The 22,555-nt window shown below is 43.5% G+C and overlaps 3 protein-coding genes and 1 long non-coding RNA gene across 4 annotated transcripts; all 4 read left to right on the top strand.

The window, feature by feature from the left end:
- The first annotated feature begins 2,710 nt into the window (after nucleotides 1-2,710).
- Nucleotides 2,711-8,336, top strand: tmem88b (transmembrane protein 88 b). Its single transcript, XM_080023211.1, has 3 exons — nucleotides 2,711-3,140; nucleotides 4,667-5,140; nucleotides 7,623-8,336. Exons 2-3 carry the CDS (start codon nucleotides 4,673-4,675, stop codon nucleotides 7,893-7,895), a joined length of 741 nt encoding a protein of 246 aa, XP_079879337.1. The 5' UTR covers nucleotides 2,711-3,140; nucleotides 4,667-4,672; the 3' UTR covers nucleotides 7,896-8,336.
- Nucleotides 8,337-14,065: 5,729 nt separating this feature from the next.
- LOC307247206 lies at nucleotides 14,066-18,315 on the top strand. Its single transcript, XR_013844730.1, has 4 exons — nucleotides 14,066-14,215; nucleotides 16,231-16,338; nucleotides 17,368-17,409; nucleotides 17,497-18,315. It is a non-coding gene; the product is annotated as an uncharacterized lncRNA (long non-coding RNA).
- Nucleotides 18,316-20,076: 1,761 nt separating this feature from the next.
- LOC307247563 (histone H2A-like) lies at nucleotides 20,077-20,463 on the top strand (the record flags this gene model as incomplete). Its single annotated transcript, XM_080023733.1, has 1 exon — nucleotides 20,077-20,463. One exon carries the CDS (start codon nucleotides 20,077-20,079, stop codon nucleotides 20,461-20,463), a length of 387 nt encoding a protein of 128 aa, XP_079879859.1.
- A 1,333-nt stretch (nucleotides 20,464-21,796) lies between these two features.
- LOC307247146 (histone H2B 1/2) lies at nucleotides 21,797-22,174 on the top strand (the record flags this gene model as incomplete). The annotated part of the gene is made up of 1 exon (XM_080023212.1): nucleotides 21,797-22,174. Exon 1 carries the CDS (start codon nucleotides 21,800-21,802, stop codon nucleotides 22,172-22,174), a length of 375 nt encoding a protein of 124 aa, XP_079879338.1. The 5' UTR covers nucleotides 21,797-21,799.
- Between the last annotated feature and the right edge of the window lie 381 nt (nucleotides 22,175-22,555).

Raw genomic sequence — 22,555 nt, 5'->3', positions numbered from 1 at the left:
TGTGAGCAGCACCGTATTTTTAAATTGGAGTCGACGAGAGGAGAACCATGTTCTCCTGTACTTGAACCAAGATTTATTTTGTAACGTATAGTTAGGGAATTTGTCATTCACGGTGAACTAAGCTGTGAGCATCAAACCATCCATCCAACCAGTTTTACTGTGCATCACAACTCTCCATTTGAAATAGTGTTTGTTCACCTACCGTTACTACAGGAAAGGCTTTCAGTCCAGTGCCACCCTGAACCCCATTGAGCTGTCAGTCACATCAGGAAGCAGCGCCTGCTGTGGGAGTCAGAGGGTAGAGGTGTTTGGGTTGTGCATATATTTTAAGTCTCAACTAGGGATGTTAATAATTAACAGTTTCACCATTAATACTATCAGTTAAGTAGTTTTTTACAAATAATTGAATCTTTGATGCATGGTAAAAGAAAAATAGGCTATACGGTATATTTCTTAAATACAGCTCGTGTGTGTGTGTGTGTGTGTGTGTGTGTGACGGGCACGAGTTCCTCCCTGTCCCGTCCCCGTTCCTCCAAATAAACAACTAAAAACATTGTTTTTAGTACAGAGCACATATACAGTATCGAGAACTTACTTCCAGATTCACAGTGAACATTTCATCCAATCCAACAGACCAGGTTGACCGAATTTGAGGGTCACGACCCTGGTGGGAGGGCCGAGCAGGGGACACACAACTACGGAAATCCTGCCTCCAGTACTGTACACAAAGGAAGCCCTCCATCCAGCACTGTTTTGGGGGATGTTTCTGCCACCACACACTACAATCATGATGGAAAGCAGCTGTGTTGGCGCTGCGCATGTTTGTGATCATGGCCACCAACTCCTCCAATGAGGTAAAAAAATATAATTCTAACTCGACAACTCTCATTCAGCTGAAGTTGAAAGGCTGGAGTGCTGGTTCAGCCTTTTATAAATGGGGAAATGCTTCAATCTGAATTCTTAGGTTATTACACTTTACTGCAGACATTCTCGGTCTTGGGGTCCTTTAATATCCACACAGGGTCGCAAGACATTTTTACGACTGATGTATCAATTTGGAGCTCCCTCCATGCTGTGACTTCATAAAAGTATGCAATGCAATACTTAAGTTCATAATCATATTTAGCAATGCTTACAAAGGCCTCGATGTGAATCACAATGCATAAAATGAGCGGTGCCAGCTCCAAAGTAATATAGATAATACTAGAAAATTTGTCTCTAATTGATGTTGCTATGATCATTTTGGAACCTAAAAATGGGGTCATGGGCCAAACGGTTGGTTTACCCCCAACAATCTGGCATAGTTTAACCAGACAATAAAATAAAAAATGATGGAAAAAAAACAACATGCATGTCCCGTTGTGCATCTGTCTTCCTTTAAATATAAATCGTCTAACACGTGATGATCCACTTCCAGACGCTCGCTGTGGCGTCACTCAGCCGTTAGCCAGTTCATCTGATCTCTCTGAACATAAAGAAAGCAGGAACATTTGACCTTATCATCCCGGTCAAACCCCACGCTCCGTCCGTCCTCTGCGTCACCTTCTCGTGATTGCGTAACACGCGGGCACGGATCTCGCATTGCACAAAGGCAAACAAACACAGCTGCCTCAAAGCGGAGGAAAGGGGTAAAAAAAAAAAAAAAAAAAATCTGCATCAGTTAAAGAATGATTAGAGCTGCCCGCTCTCATCTTCCCTTATCGGTTAACTCCCCCCGCCTTCCTCCCCTGCTGCATAGATCCCAGTTTTTTCATCTCCACATCCCGGGACCCGCCAAAGCTCCTTTCATTTCGTCCTGAAAAATAAACAGAGCGGAGTGACATCCCCCACCCAGAGGTCGTAACCTCTCCTCGGCGCCGGTTCCCGCCCAGAAAGAGTACGGTGTAAAAGATCCGTCGGTAAACATGTCAGGTTGGCAGCACATAGGATAAAATGCCTCTCTGATAGAAGCGTATCGGTTGTCTCTTGAGGGATAAAAACGTCAACATCGGTGACTCGACAAGGTGACAAGGAGCCGAAAAAACTGCAAAGAACAACATCATTCATACGCACGTGCACACAGCGCTCAACAAAGATATACAAATCCTCGCAGGCGAGATGTTCCGAAAATATTTTGTCTCCACTTTAAAAAAAACATCGTACCAATTCCGGGAAAAAAACATAACTAAAATCAAGCACTGCATCCTTCACATAAAGCCGTCTCAAGGCAAACTACATCACAATCACGTCCGATGGCAAAACTCTGCTGAATGATGTCTTCAGTGCCATGTGTCCGAGTCTCTACCATCCCACATATAAACACACCACCGCTCCAACCTCTCTGCAAGCCTTCGTCTCCATTCCACCTCAACTTATCAGGCCAGTCGCCTCATTCTGACGGCCAACACCCAGCCCCCACTCCCACAAACAGTGGGGGGGGGGGGGGAGGGTCACATGTCCTGGATAAGAGAAGTGGAATATGGAGGGGGGGTGGCAACACTGAACATAGCTGGTGGAGGAAAAAATTGGGATGGGGCAGAGTGCTGTGGGGGAGGTCAGGGAGCCGAATTCCCCGGAGACTCCCACATTGCATAAAGAGGTGGGGTAGGGCGTGCGGGGTGTCGGACAGAGGAAGGTCTGGAACAGCTCCGAGCCAGAGCTTCAGATGCTGAGGAGACGGTGAGAGCCACAGGCGAGTTGTTGTTTCAGGCGGAGAGAGGGAGCCCGACGCCCCAGAATCTGATCGGCCCCGGCCGACACCTCCGGATAGCGGAGAGGAGAAGCAGCGGGAGGAGGGCAGAGCCGTGGGAGGCCGACATACCAGCATACCAGTGCAAGCAGATAAGGCGGCAGGAAGGGGGAGTACCCCAAAAACATACAGATCACAGCCACCATCGGATGAAGCGCAGCACTCAGCTCCAGCCGTAGCCCAGGAGAGAAATGAAGTGCTAGGCTGGAGGGAAGAGAGTCAAGACAGGAAAAAAAAAAAAAAAAAAATTTAAAATAAAAATACAAAACACAAAGAGGAGGACTTTGTCGAGAAGTGTCGTCTGATTGGGGGAAAAAAACAACAAAAAAAACATTTCTTCTGGAGTCTTGGATAAACCAGCAGCAAACTGGAGGAGGAACAATCAGAGTTTGGCCGGGCCCCACACCACAGTGTGAGTACAAGTGCAGCTGCGCAGAACTTGACAAAAAATATGTATTTTATTTATGGCTCCCATCACCTGGTTACAGGAGCAATTTCTAACACTTTTCGGTTGATAAACCATTCAAGAAAGTCATTAATATTGGTGAACCAAAATTAATGATTTTAAATATGCACCATTGAAAGGCTTGAGACACAATGGGGTGAATTTTATAAAAGTGCTTTTGTTCAAGACAATAGAATGATGGAACAAAAGAAGTAGTTAATGCAGCACTGGAGCATGATGGAGTTGAGGGGACTGGCTGGGCGTCTTGTTTGGTGCGGGGCATGACGGTGAACACATGTGACAGTAAAAGTTTCAAATCGATCCGAGGGGCCGGGCGCCGCGGACAAAACACGGCGTTCGGACGAATCCCAGGTTTGGGAGCGTGACGTGGAGTGTTATTGAAAGACGTTCTATTCAAAGAACAAGCGCTGTGAGGGGAACGGGTGGAGCGAGACCAGATGTGTAAACAGCGAGAGGCACAATGCGTCCACTCACACGGACCGACGGACACACACACACACACACACACACTTCCCTGTCAGGCGATCCTTCACGACCTTCCACCTGAAAATAGCCCTCACAAGGACAATGGTAGACGTTTGGAAAGTAAACAATACAAAGACAGTTGTTGATCAATGTCGTTGCTATGATGCAAGAGTGTTTATGGGCGGGTACTTGGCATGGAGGCGATAGAATAGAAAGCCTTTATTGTCATCATATAGACTTCAACGAAATTAGGAGCACAACTAATGAAAGCACGGTCACAAATGGTACAAAACCGACTCGATTTACTTACTCTAGTGGGGCTGCCAAGACTGGGAAGAGGCCGGGTTACATGAACATTATGTCAGAATCTGCGTTTGTTTGTGGGAGACTGGGAGTTTGTCTAGTTTGGTAAAGAACGCTCGTGTTCTCTGTCTGACCACTGTTGATGACCGGGTCGACTGAATGTCCAACTCTGAGAAGAATTGCCCTTGCTCAGTCGTGTTCCCCCCGGGCAGGTTAGGGCAACACTCACTCGACCACAGGAAGGGAAGGTTTTCTGCCGCGAAAGAAGAAGGTGGCAGGAAAATGTAACACTTCCTCAAGTACACGTCTGCTGTTGTGCTGTGTGTTAACGTGACGGCCTGTGCCTCGTCTACTCCACATTTAACCCACGGGGCAGGGACATAAACACACGCAACAACACAATTTGGCGTACCCTTCATCTCCCTTGCTACACATTCATACCATAATTATGGGCCCCTTAACCTCTAGCCAATCAGCTTTTAGATAGTCATCTCATAGGCAGGCATCACACAAGGCTGGCTTCCTGTTATAGATAAAACCGCTGACCTGCTTGTGAACCCACGGCCACTGGGCCTTTGAAGGCTGGAGACTGATAATTCTCTGCCGAGACTCAGAAGTAGTACTGCGATGGTTGACCAGGACAACATGCAAATGTTACATGAACAACTCTGTGGTGTGATTTTACCTGCACATTCTCTCTCCAGTTCTCAATGAGTATGCCCGGTACTCTTGAGAAGGGGGCTCACCATCAGGCCTTGGACTTGTCGGAGGAGCTCCTCCAACAGCACCAGTACCTTAAGCCCTCCAACCACCACCACCTGCAGCAGCAGCAGCAACAGCAGCAGCAGCAGCAGCAGCAGCAGCAGCATTCCAACCATCACCAACACCTCCACCACTCCAACTCCCTGGCCTTCACCGCCGCTGTGGGTGGAGGCTCGGACACGCCCACCCGCGTTGTGGTGCCGCCGCCGTACTCTGCGGCCGAGAGCACGGGTGGTGGCAGCGAAGCTCCCCTGGAGCTGCGGGGGTCCCTGGACTGCTGGGCCTGCTCGGTGCTGGTGACGGCCCAGAACCTGCTGATTGCCACCATCAATGCCTGCCTGGCGGCACTGGTGTTCGGTCCCATCCTGACGCCCGCCATCGTCATGGTGACGTTCGGCTTTCTCTGCCACTCCACGGTAAGGACACCCCAGGGGACAGGAGGGTTTATTTTCTTGAATGGACGCCACCTGAATCCTTGCACGCACAAATATGATTATGTTCTCATCTCCACCTCTGTGAAGCATCTTGCCCACTGGCACTTCGTCTGCCGCTACTCTGGAGACTGCATTTCTTTATGCAAGAACCACAAATTCTCATCTCATAACTTTGGGCCACGAGGTTCAAATAGTTGTGTCCGGGAGGGGCTTAGGGTGGGGTTTGGCTCTGCCTGCGATAAGCAGGCTTTGGAATCTGATAAATGGTAGGTTCCCTCAGATGTGGAGGGGACGGGTCAGCTGGGACGGATGATGGATCAGGAGTCTGGGGAGGCGAGTCGAGTGATGTCAAACAGGCTCTGGTGCACAACTTAGCAAAATATACACATCTTAATGTGGCGGGAGCGTCTGAACACATAGGATAAACACACGCCACACGTGTGTCTCTATGTTCTATGTGTGCACATGCACCGCGCATGTGCACACATAGAACACAGAGACACACAAAGACTTCTTAACCTTGTCGTTAGTAACCCTGCTTCTAGTGTCCCCCAAAGAGTCATTTCGGTTCAGAGAATTTGGATAAAGGCTCCGCCCACATCTCCACAGAGCACCTTGTTAATGAACCCGCTCCTCTCCCACCGATTACACCTCATGTGACAACGGCTTAAAGGGGAGATTAGCCGGGCCTCCGAGAAAGGAGAGAGAAATCAAAAGAAAATTTTGATCAAAAATGATGGGGGGAGGGTTTTTTTTTTTTTAGAAGGTGACATAAATAGAAAGAAGATAACATTCAGCTTTCCGAACATTTTGATTCCATTCCAGTTACAGGTCAAAATAAAAAGAGGATGTCTAATTTCCCCTGAGATTGACGGATTTAAAGGGATTGGGGAGCAACACTACATGAAACACCACACCTGTCCCAAGCGCACGTACACGAGTAAAAGCAGATCCACTTTTATAAGAAAATGAGTTCTTAACTCCCCTCAATCTTTAGCTCTGAGATGTGCAGCGATTAATATAGCAATAATAGAACAAATAAATGTGGGCATACTTGCTTGAGTGTTATCTGTTTAAACCTATGCCCTTCCTCCTTTACATCCACCCCCCTACCCCCTTCGTGGGACCAACCGAAGCCCACGCCTTCACAACAAAGAACTACTAATTGAACTTGTTTATTTTGAAAGAGAAGTTAGTGATTTTTTTGTTTTAGCAAAGAGTTTACCGCCCCCAAAAACTGGCTCATCAGCTGTGAAAGGGCCTTGTCTGCCTTCCCCCACTCTTTCACTCCCTCCATCTCCCCTCCTCCGCTCCAGCGTGCTGCTTGTACCTCACCAAGCGACAGGGTGAAGGGGTAGGCTCTACGTCGTCTCCGTTACTCCAGACAAAGGCAGTTATGTGCCGTTATACTATTAAGAACTGGGAAGGAAAAGTGGGATCCTGAAGAGAGGGTGATTACGCCGTCTATACATACATCAACTGGGAATACATTTCTATAAATTGCCCAAAAAAGAACCAAGTGTAGCACAAGTTGAATTAGACTATAACCCTGTATACCAGGTACTCCTCTGTTCCACTCTTCAGCTTTTACGGAGACATACGTACATCGCTGTAATGCAGATTTTCCTCTTTGGCACATCAAAAATAGGTTATGTAAATAATTATTTTACATCCATTGTTGATGGGTCATATTTCTGAGACATTCCATCTGAAGCACATCATCCCGTCCTTGTGGTCTCTGGTCAATTACGAATATGGATATTTGAGTCATTAACACACATTCTTCATCGTGACTAAGAGCTTGATGTGCTTTTAAAAGGTAACTGCTCCATGGATTCAATAAATGGGTCATTCAAATAATGTGTACAGTAATCATTTGAATAATTTTGTTGGAATTCTGGGGCCTTTTGTAAATGTACGTAGCATTTGGTACGTACATTTTAGAATGAACAGACGGTACAAGGTGAAAATAAGAAGGTAGTTCCTTGGTAAGTAACATATTTTATGAAATGTGACTACTTATCATTACGTATCATTGCAGTTCAAGGTTCATTGATTTGACAAAATTTCAAAGAAACACAAGGCAGTTCCTCAGGCAATGTCAGATATCCCATTAATACTTTGTGGCACTAGAGAAAAATAGGAATACAATCATAATATCCAGTTGGTTTAGAACAATTTGTTTCAGACTTCAAATTCCATGTGCTGACAGCCCAGACAGTCTATTTAGCCCTATTTGGGTTGTCAGTCGGTTCAGACTGCTGCACAAGAAAAGAACGCAAATGGTATAATTCATGTCACCATGGCAACACAAGACATGTTCGGGCTGCTCTCAATCCATGCAACCTTTTACTTATTTAGAGAAAAGGAAGCCAATACAGAGCGTTCCCAGAGAGGCACCAACGAGATAGGAAGCATCCCTCGCAAAATGAGACGTCTGTTTGTTCCTCCCTTTCCCCGCCAGGTGCGTCCGCACGGGACGTCCCCCTTCTGCTCCGACCTGCTGACGGACGGGGGCTGCGTGGCCCTGCTGGTGGTGGGCTTCCTGCTGGTCACGCCTCTGCTGGTGCTGGCCCTGGCCGCTTACTGCCGCCTGGCCCGCCACCTCCAGCTGGGTCTCTGCTTCATACCCTACAGCCGGGCCGTCTACAAGAACCTGCCTGCCACCCAGCACCGCGGCCTGGGCACGGGGTGCTGCGGGGGGCGGTCTAGCGGGAAGGGGAAGGTCTGGGTATAGCAACTGATTTATAGAGAGACCGACTGTGGATGTAAGTGTATGCGACTGTGTGAGTGTGTATGTGAAACACACCCCAGTACATGCAGAATGTGCAGTCTTCCATGTTCTACCAGGGTGTAATACACGGCTTGTGTATCTTAATGTGAGCGGAGATGCCATTAAGATCACTTCAGGCTAGAGAATCAGTCAGATATCTAGATGATAGCAATGTTACTCAGTAATAAGTAGAATTTACACAACATGTACCTAGTTAGCCTTTTTGGAAAACATTGAATTGGGGGAAAAGAAAATAAACTTTCTCTGAGAATGTATTTCCAAGGTTTCTTATCACAAGTCATTATTATGAAGGACATACGTATATTTGTTGAGCTTTATGTGTTCCATTATCACTAACAGTGGGAATAACTACCTTACCTACCGTATATTTCCTTTTTAATAAACCCTTCAGGATCAATAAGAGTTGTGTCCTTAATAATAAAAAAAAAAAAAAGGAAATAATAAAGAGCTGGCAAAGTGTAAAACCATTTCGTTCAACGGCAAAAACGCTCAGCACACGCGAACACGTGCGCTCATTCCTGAGCGGATCTAGTGAATGGCTCCCCCCAGTGGTAGATACTGGTACTTCTGAATTTAAAAAAAGCTGCTGATCAGCGAAAACAAAACACACACACACACACACACACACACACACACGCAAAGTTGATTTTTTTTTGTTATTGCGTATTGACAATTTTCTTATTACTATATGACTATTACATTATCACAGTGGCGGAATGTGAATCTTACACCTAGGCCTTCAGTGGCGTCCTACCTAAATCAATCCACCTCTTAATACCATCATTATGACACGAAGCTTACAGACACCATCAATATTATACAGAAAGGCAGTAGAACAGGACGTTGCATCACAGACAGGTATTTTATATAGCAAGAATGAATGCCATTATTTAAGCGAGAAACCTAATTAACACAATTCAACAGGTTTCCTTTCACTGCAGTCAGAGCTGCGCCACACACATATATAGCAGGAGTATCAATATTAACCTGATATGACAAAATGCCAAATATAAAGCTTTGAGGCCCCTTGAGTCAGTACTAAATTTAGTTTATGTGCATAGCAGAGTATGAATAAGGCCAGAGGTGCCCTCTCCTTAACTTTAGCCTGCACTCCGTTTAGTCCAGATGACATGACAGGTGCGCCATCGTAACACTGTGCCACAACTTTATCCAGCCATTCATTTTCCTCCAAGAAACGGACAATAAGAGCAGCAACGTCATCGGCTCGCTTGCCCACTAGTAACATCCTCAAATGTTATAAAGCGCTCCTTGACACCTGTGTTCGTCACGTGACGCAGGACCATTGCGAGCTGCGCTACATTACTCACGTCTGTCGTCTCGTCCACCATAACAGCGACAAAGGGTGCTTTATTAATCTCCCTTTTTTATCTCTTCTCCCATCACTTCATCAGCAGCAGGCATCAGGTCCTTTTGTATTTCCCTGACGTCCCTCAAAACACTTTGGTAGTGGACAGGTGATAATGTAAGTCGCTGTTGTTCTCGGCAAGAAAAGAAAGAAGCTCCAAATAGTTGCCTCTATTTGTGGATCCAGCGCTTTCATCGTGTCCCGGAAATGAAAGTTCTTGTTTACCCAAACATGTGACACAATCGATCAGTCCTTTCAATATTTCCCTATTTTTCTTCACCTTTTCGTTGTGGAGTTCCGTTTCCCGGCGCACTTGTTCGTTGAGCTGCTGGTCCACTCGGGTTTCCACCAACGTTTTCAAAAGCACCGTCGCTTCTAAGTGTCCGGCCGAGCTTTGGTGTCCTGTCGCTTCCTTGGTTAGACAACTCAAGTTTGCAAACCCAATGTGGCTCCAAACACCAAGTCGATCCGTTGCAAATTACATTACATGGCATGGCATCAAATAACAGACATCCCCAGCAATACAATATGCAGTGTTCCTCGGGGGCTGTGAGTCAAGGGCACCACTCGCAGTTCGTGATTTGAAAGTGGCGGACAAATCCTTTCCCCTACTGGGACAGGCTTGCTCGCTGCGGTGTTGGCCGACCTTTTCTGACGATGTCCAGCGTTTCTTGAAAAGTCAGTCTTGAAAATGGCGTTAAAATCACAACTGCGACCAAATTAATTTATTCTCCTCCTTCAGCCATTGTGAGTTGAAAAAAGGATTTAATGACGGAAATATTTTAGCTTGTGAAGGTCCCTACGAATGCGGTTTAGCTAGTTCTTACGCTCTCTGCCCATCCAGTTGTAACCTCCTGGTGACCCCTACGTGATGGGGTACCTATGCTTTAAGTCTATGTCTAAGGTTGGATCAGGTTACTTAAAATTCCAGGTTCACATCTGATTGGTAAGGGGATTGATTGTAGCTTATTGAGATTTACATGTGACTTGAGAGAGTAAAAGTTGTATATTTACAAAGATACCTTCAAGAAATAAATAAAGAAATGTATATGTTCTCTCAACACTGCGGCAAACAAGGTAAACATTGACCCAGAATCACATCCCGAAAAAAGTTAAATGAAACAGTTTGCTTGTCTTGGCCACAAGAACCAAAAGAAAACCAGAAGAAAAAAAACAAAAAACTGAGTACTCAGAATAAGAAAAACATCAAATCAAAATATTCCTCAGTTTAGTTCCCCAATTTCGCTCCTACCACCCCTGGGCCCGAGCACAATGTCCATGTGGCGGACGTCCGACGAGAGGCGATGGCATCCAGGAGCAACGACGACGGCGGAAGCCTGCTTTTGTCCCACTGTCCATTGCATTAAATTAAATAATCGTTTAACTTATTTCTCCAAACATGTACATTTGTTCAACCATGTTCTAACATACTGTACAAGTTGCCTGTAGTTAACACACTGCCATGGCTATTAACAAGGCACAAACCGCCGCTGCATGTGCAACCTAGCTTCAAGGCAGCAATACACACATTCATTTCGATGCTAAATGGCTAAACAGTTGACACGATCGGCCGTATTCAGTTCACGTCACATACACACCATACCCTGACTGTTTTTTTTCCCAAAGTCTCACACACATATCGCAGGCAGTCCAACACACAATTACTCACTCTAGCAACAACAAGGTCATGTCAAGCGGCTAACCCAGTGCCAATTAGCGAACCAGAGCAGTTAACTCACCAGGATAATCTGTCTATTTGCTCGGAAAGCACCCGTCCGGAACTCTCCCCAGAAGTTTTCACCAGTTTTCCTGTCTCCAATGCAGTGTTTTCCACATTAGGTAGGTATATGTAATTATATATATGTATATATATATATAAAACTGACTGATTAAAGTAAGCTTCGTTGCCATTGATTTTAAGTCACAAGCGCCCGCACTGTTGATTCCGAAGGCCTCAAGGCAGATTTCTTTGACATGGCAACACATGATGGATGGAATATGATTGGATAAAAGCTCTAACATAAACATACACTACTAGAACACAAGAGAAAAGCTATGAAATGTGTAATATTATGTGTAATCTATACCACAACAACAAAAAAAAGTATTTATTTTTTTTAGATATTGCGTATTGCCATTTTTCTTATTACTATATGACTATTACATTATCATTGTGCCGAAGGTGGACCACCTCAAATTCCAACAGGATGAGTAAAGTAAAATCTTTGTGGTAAAAAAGGAAATAAAATAGTAACAGGAGTCAGGATATTAAAAATCAAAGTGAACGTACCACTGCTTTCTTAAACATGTCATGAGGGGCGAGCGCAAACGCATTCCAGTCCAGATTCCCACTTTGGGGAATGCAGTGAGGTCTTGTCTACAGTACAGATGCTCCTCACTTAACGACCGAGTTCCGTTCCGAGCACCAGGTCGTTAAGCGAATCGGTCGATAAGCGAGGACCCGTGTTATTTCACGGTAAGCGTGCGTGGCGATTGAGAACGTTAGTGTAGTGAATACTGGCAGACTGAAGGAACGAGACTGAGACTGAGAACGGTGATGAGATGAGATGTACACAGTATATAGTGTATAGTGTATATAGTATATATAGTGTATATAGTGTATATAGTCTATAGTGTATATAGTGTATATAGTATAGTATAGTATAAAGGGCGATGCACGATGAGATGCTTGACACTGGGACGCCGCGCACGCAGTGCGCACACCGCAGTATTGTATGCAGCGCACAATACAGACTGGTCAGAGAGCTGGTCGTAAGGTTGTAGGTCATTAAACAGGTAGGTTGTTAAGTGAGGAGTACCTGTAATAAAAGCCTACAGTGACTGTAGACAGTTATGCTGTCTCATTTGTCTAAGTCACTGTAGACTTTGACTCGAGACAACCAATCATATTTTGATTTACAAACCGCAGTCCTTCGGTTTTTCCTAAAATTATGTTATGTCAGAATCAGAATGGGTTTACTTTGGCCAGGTACATTTGCATCTACAAGGAATTTGTTTTGTTGAGGTCTGGCGCACTCCAGCACGGACAATAGCAAGGAGGTGGGGCCACCTCCCATCTGTAGGCAGCGCTCGTCACCCTCAGAGATGAGTCCGATGAGGATGGTCGCGTTTGCAAACTTCAGGATCTTGAAAGATTTGTGTCTGGAGGTGCAGCTGTTGGTGTACAGCGAGAAGAGCATCAGGGAGAGGACACAACCAGGCCTGGTCTGGGGCCTGGAAGGATTCCACAAAGGTCTGCCGCACATGATTCCAGGTACACAAGTGTAGTCTGTAAACGTACGTTGTATACTTATAATTAAACAGGTGATCCTATCATTATTCTAATACCTTTTATTGTGATGTTCAACAAAACTTGCTGGGAAAAATTGTGAATGTGTGCCGTACTGGTTACTGGTGTAAATGTAAACGCTCTTTGCGACCTGTACCAGGTCAGAGCCACACAGAAAGCTCGGGTCATCTGTTTGGACTCCCAGCCCCGTTCACACAGTGAGTTTGATTTGCTCCCCTCAAGGCGGAGGTTTTCTTTTATTCTTGGTGCCTCTTCTGATGGTTCTGGGGACAAGTGACAATGCCACAGTGATGTTGGCACTAACGGTGTACTTGTGTTCATTCGTCTATGTATATATTGTATGGATACCATTTCTACTGCTGTTTGCAGGCTAAATTGTCCCCCTGGGAACATTAAAGCTTTACTCTACTCTACTCAAGTCCCCACTATGCAGCCCGGTTCTATCAGGTTTGCCTGATAAACTTTCTACAGCCTCCCAATAGTCATGAGCGAATAATGATAGGAGTGAGAAATGTAAATACACGTCATTTAGGAAAAGAAAAAGCAAAATAAAAATGGCCAATACCACACATATTGAATACATACAGACAGCCTCAACCGTATTTACAAATACAAACCCAGGTAAAACCTGCTAATTTTAGCGATTGAAGCCTTTCCTATTTCCAGGGAAAATGCCCTCTTTTCTGGCGTGTCACGTTCTTCTGAAATAGTTTTTTTTTGTTTTGTTTCTTTGTTCTTAATAGTTTCATTAAAATATTAATAAAATCTAAAAAAAAAAACAGCAATCAAACTGAACAAAACTGCAATAACTTGTTTCAATTTCAAGTCATTGCAAGAGTTTTGTGAATTGTGAATTATTAAATCCAAATCTTGTTGCATATTGAATGGCAGTTGGAGGGATTACCACATGTACCTAGCAAGCGTGATTTGGGATCCCATCTTAACATTACGATCTCCTTGGAGCCTTCTTTTCAAATGGAACGCTGCTCTGCTTTGCAATAACGATGGAAAAAGTTGCACATGTCGTTATATAGGCGATTTTAAAACGTGTATATAGGGGTTTGAAATCTGGAAAAACGTGAAATAACAAAGTTAAAAACAAAAGACTCAACGTGGACAATACAACATATTTACATTATTTCTCTGGTGACAATAGTCCCACTTTATGGCCGTCGTAAAACGGTGACGTCATTCACTCTCAAACGGGAAACCCGCCTCCTCCCTGAAAGTCAAATTTAATGTTCTGCTTCACCAGGTAGGTCTTTTTTTTTGGTCATACTCAAACTTTTAACCCAATTCCTACGAGTCATTCTCAGCCGCTTGATAAATACAGTTTGGTTTGAGTTCAGTGACGGTTTCACCTATAAACTCGCAGCTCGTTTTCAACCAGTTAAGTCTCCGTCTGACAACTTTCACAGGTCACACATGGACGAGGAAGAGTGGATTCATTTTTTCCTCGTCGGAATAACGTCAACACTTGGAAATATTGTATTTGTTCAATAAGAATGTGGCAGGTTTTGTCGCCGAGTGAATTCGTTTTAAATGGACTATCAGAGGAGAAGTGGGACCTGAGCTGACGTCCTCCTGGTGAGTTTTTCACTCCACTTCGGTGTAAATTGTTACTGCAGACATTTTTTTATAAAGCCAGGTTTCAGAAACATTTCATGGTGAGATAGTGACGACAGTTTGCGATAATTAAATACATTTTATTGTTGTTGTTTTTGTTATTATTATTATTATTATTATTATTATTATTATTATAGCGCTGAAACAAAAAGTTTGCCCAAAAAAACAAACACATAGCATTTAGGTGTAGTTGTTTAGAATCACCACCAGTCGGTGTCAGAATTAGGGAATCATTTAGCAAGGGGTCTGTCTTGCTGGATTTATTTTAATGCCTAAAATCACAACAGCATTATTAATTCAGTGTTAATGAACCGTAGTGAATGAATTCACATGTGTTTATCGTTAACCACAGAGTCCACTTTAGTATTTGTGCGTTTCTTTCTTATCACTTGTAAAACTGTTCTTGCGGGTAGGATTCTAATACTAATAATACGAGTTGACATTTTACATTAATGTAATAATTTGGTGTTTGTGGTTGTTTATCCTTTATCACGTGTGATATGTGCACAGCTTTTCTTTTATTTATTATTCTTTCGTTTGTTTTCTGGCTCTGTTAGAGGAAGGTAGCGTCACAATACCGCATTGCATGATGGGAGAACATAAGGAACTCTATTTGTAATCAAAACATTTTGTGGCGTCTGAGATCGAATGGATGTAGAGAAGTGACTACTTATATATATAGAGGGAGATAGATTTATAGTATGGTGTGTTAATAGGCAAACATGTTGAAATGCTAAAACCGTGAGGCTGACGTGCACTTGGCAGAGTGAGTCCTCCATGCCTGGCGTGTTCAACTCATACTTACCTGGCAGGGGAGACACCATGATCATGAAGGTGGTTCACCCAGGGTGAGGCCCGGCCATTGCACTCCGGTTGGGTTGACCTCTGCGAATTCCCCAAATGTGGGAATCTCGACTGCATTATTTCTGGTAGTGGGGGACTGCGTTCGCGCTCTCCCCTGATACAGTGTTGAAAAAAGACGAGTGTATGTGTTTAGTCCTTCGTTGAGGTGTTGCTTGTCGTGACCGAAGGGAGTTGCTATGGCTCTACGTTGTCGAGGCTCTGCTCTGTGCTGTATTGGTACTGTACTCGCTGTGCATATGTATCATACAACTTCATCCGTCTGCATGAATGTCTCCTGTAAATACAATAAAGTGTAGTTGCATTCAATTCTGGCATATTGTTGCCTCCTGATCATTGACATTGTTCATACCGAAGTGGCAATGTTATTGTGCTGTATTAACAATGGGCACTTCCTCTTTCGGCTGCTCCTGTTGGGGGTCGCCAAAGCGGACATAAATATTAATTGTTTAAAATATGTCAACGGGACGTCCCAACAAAGACGGACAACCCCATAAACTTTATTATTAATTTAGATGTACTTGCCATATTTATTTTATTTTTGATTTGATCGAAATTTTATTTGAGTGAAATGTTAATTAAAGCAGCTGCACTTGTTATTTATTGTTTACAAATGGAAATTATTTGATTGCAAGTCGCAATATTGGTAATTTTTATGTATTTATTTTATGCACACTTCACAGCCTCTAGCAGATTGGCCCTTCTGTAGATGTTGAAAAGAACGGTAAAATATACTATTGTATAATACAAAAAAAGCCTACACTTTCTTTCCCAGCAGAGGAAAAACAGCAGTTGATGGGAGAAAACACAATTAAGCTTTAGATAGACACTGCTGCCAACCTGCTTTGTTAAGGCTGCAATCATGTAGCGTGATCTATAGATAAAATCATGATCCAGTTTCTTTGTACATGACTCCTGGCCAAACCTGTCATTATATTTTCGCCCCTGGCCGTATTTGCAGGGAGACTTGTCCATTGCTACTTATTTATAATCTGAATCACCAACATCAACGGACTTCATCACGTCATCAACTTCTTCCATTGTAACAGCAACGGGTGTGTTGTCGGTCTCCTGCTAAGGTTCTTGAAAATATTCTGTTTCATCTTCACATTCAGGTTTCACATTGTGACTTCACATCACATGGAATTTGGAGGAATGACCTTCACTGGGATGGTCACTTTACAGGAAACCATCGAGCGGCGCTCGCGCTGTTCAGCGTCTCGGTAAGTGAACTGCATTTACCATTGTAATCTAACAGGAATATTTAACTTGACGGTTTAACATTTATCTACTACTTATATCCAAAACTCTGCTCTGAAAATACGTTGAGAGATAAAAAAAAAACCACAAAGGAACATTCTTCTTTTTTATTTGGGCTGCTCCCGTTAGGGGTCGCCACAGCGGATCATCTGCCTCCAAGTCTGCGCATCTTCCTCCCTTACACCGACCGCAGGCAGATCCTCCCTCACCACATCCATAATCCTTCTCTTTGGCCTTCCTCTTTTCCTCTTGCCTGGCAGCTCCATCCTCAGCATCCTTCCCCCAATGTAACTCTCATCTCTCCAGCAGAGACAAAGGAGCATTAATCTGGAAAAATCGTATTTTCCTTCCAGAAAGCTTTTTTAACTAATTTGGCGGCTTGTGGAGATTTTAGACACGCGCGACAATTTGGGAATCGGTCCAGTGGGACACATATTTGAATCTCACCCATTTGTCTGGTCCTAGGACCTAAAAAGGACAGTAAAGTATGCTGTACGTATGCTCTGTAAATATATTTTATAAACAGAGATATGTAATGTTCTGCCCAGTTTTTAATTGTATACCTGGTTTTGAGAGATTGGGATTTATTGATAGAGGTTAATGTGTAAGGTTTATTATATAAGGATATTTTGTTGATTTTTTTGAGTATCTGAATCGAGTATCACATCTGAATTGATGAATTGTCAAGTTATTTCAACAGTTGTACCGCTACACCCAGTCTTTGACTTTTCCAAAAATTGTGTTATGTAGGATCCCCGACTGTAAAAAACAAAACAGTAGAGATAAAATCAGATTTAAAAAAATGGGCATTTATACCAATACACCAAAAACAAATGCAATCTTGTTTTCGATTTTTAAGATCACCACAAGACAGCCACCACATCCAGGCGGGCCAAACTGGCCTCCAAGGTCACAGAGTACAGAGTACTTTCATATTTCATCCCTAAGTCTCCGCTCATTCAACTGTGCCTTTTTTGTTCTTTCTTTTAAAGATAGGGTCTCTGTTGCCCCCTGCACCTGCAGGCACTACTCAGGTATTACTCAACGCTATAACTTAAACGTACGGTATCTACACTGTTTGCCTCACTGCTTATAGACACTATTTCTATTTTTCATTTCAGAGAAGACTAAAGCAGAGGGTTGTCTACGACGAAGAGTTCATCCAGGAGGTCGTGGAGGCCTGCAGGAAGGCTTTGCTTGGCACCACCAGCATTGCAGTTATGAGTGGAAATGATGACGATGATGCTAATAATAATAATGATAATAATGATGATGATAGCTGCAGGCAGCAATACTCAGGGTCCAGTGTTGTTTTGGTCCATATTACAGTTTTCTGGATTCTGTGAAACGCAGAACACGTTCCAAAACTTACAAACACAGCGGACTTGCGTCCGTCGCTCTTCTGGCGTTCAGTTTAAATATCCCTGAAGAACGTGTTTAAAGTGTGATGATTGTTCCCGGATGACGCAGTATTGACACAAAATACATTTTTGGTTCCTCCAACGTGTCTTAGAACTTTCTGCGGTGTGAAAATGTCTTCTCTGAGTGATTATAGTTTCCAGCGTATTGTAAAACGCAGCACAAGTTACGGTTTTTCGAATTTCGAGCACTTTGTCTACAGCAGACCTGGGCATTTTACAGCCAACTCCGGCCCGCGGGCTGTAAAATGTAGTAAAGTAAAATGAACTAAAAAACATTAAAAGCACTTATTGCTTTATGTATCAAGTTGACCAATTGTTTATCTTTAACATACTGCAAAACACTTTTTCAGTATTTGTGAAGATTAACATGTTAAAGATAAAATGAAACACTGATGTAATGATTGTTTTTGTTTTTACTGTTTATTACTTCTGTAGGAGTATTTTCCTATTTGACCTACACCACGGTTTCATATATTTATATGAATATTTACAGAATATCCTTATTGTTCTGATTAACAGTAGCAGCCAATCAAAATAAATAATTTATGCTTTTTACAATGAGAGAAAATTAATATTGAGCAGAATTAAATTCAAGTTATTGTTGGTTCGGCCCTCCAACACATCTCAGGTTTCTCACGTGGCCCCCTGTAAAAATGAATTTCCCACCCCTGGTCTACAGTATACATGCGGCCACTATACTTTCATGGTATGCGCAAGCAGTAAGTATTTATAGTACACAATGAGCCCAGTCATCTGCTCCTTTATGTCACTTATTTCATGTCATTCATTCACCAAATAAATAACAATATACAATAACATAAAAATGCTTTGCATAATATTAAACAATTAAGTTTAAATAAGGAATAATGGGCGATTTGTTAGAAAATAACTCAACATCTCAACTATGTTATTGAAGCTGACTGAAAACAAGAATACAACACATTTTGGCCATAACTGATTGAAACAATGATCAAGTATTTTGGAGAATGAAACCTTGTTAAAGCTTATTGATTCTGGAAAACATGTGAATCATAATAATTTATTGGGACCTAGCGCTGTGTGTGTGTGTCCGCTGAACGGGTCGTCGGACGGTTCCGACCTGGAGATCTCGACGGCCTCGGTGTAGGACAGGACACACCGGGTTTCACAGAGAGGCTCAAGGTGTTCATCGTCCAAGACCAACTATGGAGTTTACCGACTGGAGTGACGTTGTGCGTCAAGCAAGCGGACCTTTCACAACTTCATGTGTGTGTATGCGCGTATGCACGCAGGTTAAAGCCTCCAAATATAATAGTATTCCCCAATAGTTATTCCCTTTTGCAGCCCATGCCGGGGGTGTGCACGGTGTTTGCAGTCCGGATCGGAGACCTACATCTCAGTGCGACAGGCGCTCAACCTGGCGGAACGCTCGCTCGGTTCTGGTGCAGAAAGCAGAAACGCTGTCTGGAAAAGCGAAAAGACAGACTGGATGACTGATCAGTGACACCTTGGAAGCTCTTATATAGACACCCTTCCGACAGCGCCCTCCATGTTTTATAAGGAAACACAAATTCACGAGGCCCCAAGCAATTGTCTTCTCATGCCTCATGGTAAAACCGCCTTCTGTGGAAGCGATGGTGGAGACTGGAGCTCTCAGTTTCCACTTAGCCGCTGCCCCCGATTAGTATGCCTCGAAGCCGAGAAACGGGTCCAGACAGGGTCGTTTCCGGTTGTCTGGGCCGAGGGAAAGATCCACAAACCAATTATTTATTCTATTCTTTCTACCCAGCGCCCCCATACCATTTTGAAGTTTCCTTTCAAGAAAGATTACTTTTGATTAGTTTCATAGAGGCCCTAATTTGAATTAATCAAATTAGGGCCTCTCAAATCAAAATGTGAACATCAACTCACAGCTGTGGTGGAGAGAATAATTGTAATTAAAAAATAAAATTAAAAGATTAATTGAAATACAAATTATTATGATTAATAATTTGCAATGTTTAAAACGGATTATTTACCGAGAAACCAAGCTGTGTATTTATAAATACTATAAACAACGATTAAAAAACACAACATGGATATAAATGACCAAATTACAGTGAGAAAATACAAAAAACAAATCATTAGATTGCAGACGCAAACTTCTGCTTTGGATTTGCTGTGTTACGGTTCTGGAACTTGATTCTGATTGGAAGACCAAACTCGGGTCAGTGTTAACCAATCAGGTCGTTCCTACAACCTTTTTATACAGCGCTGCAGGGCAGCCGAGTCATTCGTCAATTATACGAAGCCGTTGTGATCATGTCTGGAAGAGGTAAACAAGGAGGCAAAGCCAGAGCGAAGGCCAAGACTCGCTCCTCTCGTGCCGGACTCCAGTTCCCCGTCGGCCGCGTTCACAGGCTCCTGCGCAAAGGCAACTACGCCCAGCGCGTCGGTGCCGGCGCCCCCGTCTACCTGGCGGCCGTGCTGGAGTATCTGACCGCTGAGATCCTGGAGTTGGCTGGAAACGCTGCCCGCGACAACAAGAAGACCCGCATCATCCCCCGTCACCTGCAGCTGGCCGTCCGCAACGACGAGGAGCTCAACAAGCTGCTGGGCGGAGTGACCATCGCTCAGGGCGGCGTCCTGCCCAACATCCAGGCTGTTCTGCTCCCGAAGAAGACCGAGAAGCCCGCCAAGGGAAAGTAAATCTACCGGATCACGTCCGAAATCAACTCAAAGGCTCTTTTCAGAGCCACCCACTTCTATGTAAAGACCAAATCTTTTGAACCTACATAATTATTCGCAGTTTAATAAAGTTGTCATTTACACATTTACACTACTGCATATCGCCATACTCATTTCACATGCACCCTACTGTACACCTCTGTATATACCAGTAGCCTATCAATATACATAACTATTCCCTTAATTTTCTACCACCACTTTATATGATGTGAGTTTATATATTTTGCTTTATGTTCCGTTCACTAACTGCATCACATTTCAGGAAACAGTTACCTAGCTAGGCAGTAACGAGGTGAGTTATTATGTTCGGTTTAGTATCAATTGTGCATAATCTCAGGGTGCGTTGCCAAGACATTTCACCACGTATTTGTATGAACGTATGTATTTGACAAATAAACCTCTTGAATTTACCACATCAACTCCGCATAATCCAGGTCGCTTGGAAGCTCAATAACTGAAATCTCCTGACACTAATCACACCAATTGGGTGGAATATTGTGAGGTCGACGTTTCTATTCATAGATCCTGTAGATGTTTAATCAGTGTAAAAAAATAATACGAAGCCTTTGTGTTTGTGTCCGTTACTTTCGGCGGACTTTTCAAATAACACACCAGCTGCCCAGCACTGGACCAATCCGGAGACAGCTCGAGTTGCGGCATTACTCAGAGTTTGGAGATTTTATCTTTGGAATTCTCTGTAATTCCTTTCATTCTACTAAAAGCATAAATAAAATAAAATAAAAAAAAATAAAATAAGTTAAATGTTCTATATTTACATTGCTATTGCACCTGCTCCCTGTTTGTTTTCGTAAATATATACTATATAAATATAATATATAAATATATATTCTATTCAAGATGTATCAAATAAATGACTTTTTTGTGGATACCCACAAAAAAGTCATTTATTTGATACATCTTAAATTGTTTCACTTCATTAAAAAAAACACTTATGATGAAACATTTTAAAAAAGGAACTTTTAGAATGATAATAATTATTTTCAACCAAAGAAGAGCATGTTATTGAAATTGCTCTCATATGATAACCATGTAGTGCATTAATCTTAATATAAGTCGTTTTAATAATCAGATAAAAGTACATTTACGGATATTCGTTTTCAAACCTCAGTTTCTGTTGTAGGCCTTTAAAACCAACTGGCGCATGCCCAGTGTCACTTGCAAGCTCTACCCAATCACATTAAGGGATTTACAAAGCCTCATTTGCATCAGGATTCGATATATGGAGTAGCACCAGCCGTGGCCCGTCACCTGTAGCGTTCTTCTTTGAACCATCGTCATGCCTGAACCCGCCAAGGCAGCGCCCAAGAAGGGCTCCAAGAAAGCCGTGTCCAAGACCGCCAGCAAGACCGGCAAGAAGCGCAGAAAGACCAGGAAGGAGAGCTACGCCATCTACGTGTACAAGGTCCTGAAGCAGGTCCACCCCGACACCGGGATCTCCTCCAAGGCCATGGGCATCATGAACTCGTTCGTCAACGACATCTTCGAGCGCATCGCCGGTGAAGCCTCTCGCCTGGCCCACTACAACAAGCGTTCCACCATCACTTCCAGGGAGATCCAGACCGCCGTCCGCCTGCTGCTCCCCGGAGAGCTGGCCAAGCACGCCGTGTCCGAGGGCACCAAGGCCGTCACCAAGTACACCAGCTCCAAGTAAACCGAGAGCTCAGCTTCTCAAAACAAAAGGTCCTTTTCAGGGCCACCCACACTGTCAAATGAAGGCTTTTCCGTTAGTCAATAGTGACGGATTTAATGATTTATTCCATATGTATGGTGTGTGTGGAATTACACTGTAACCAGGCCAGAACAAACAAACTAATGCCGTCACAAGATGCCACTTTAATGAGGAGCCGACCACCCTGGACCCTTTGTATTGCTGCCTGCAGCTATATTAATTGTAATAATCAATACAACGTCAAAGCTGGAAAGCCCCATACAGTCATCATACTACGAGAATGTCCATAAATGAAATTAACCAGTTTCTCTCAGTGATTGAGACTGTCCGCGTGCTTCATTCTAGTTTCGTCATGTATTGTAT

Source organism: Zeus faber (assembly GCF_960531495.2).
Source record: "Zeus faber genome assembly, chromosome: 22".
In the NCBI taxonomy this organism is placed as follows: Eukaryota; Metazoa; Chordata; class Actinopteri; order Zeiformes; family Zeidae; genus Zeus; species Zeus faber.
Note: the sequence above shows the minus strand (reverse complement) of the source record. Positions and strands in the feature narration are given on the sequence as shown.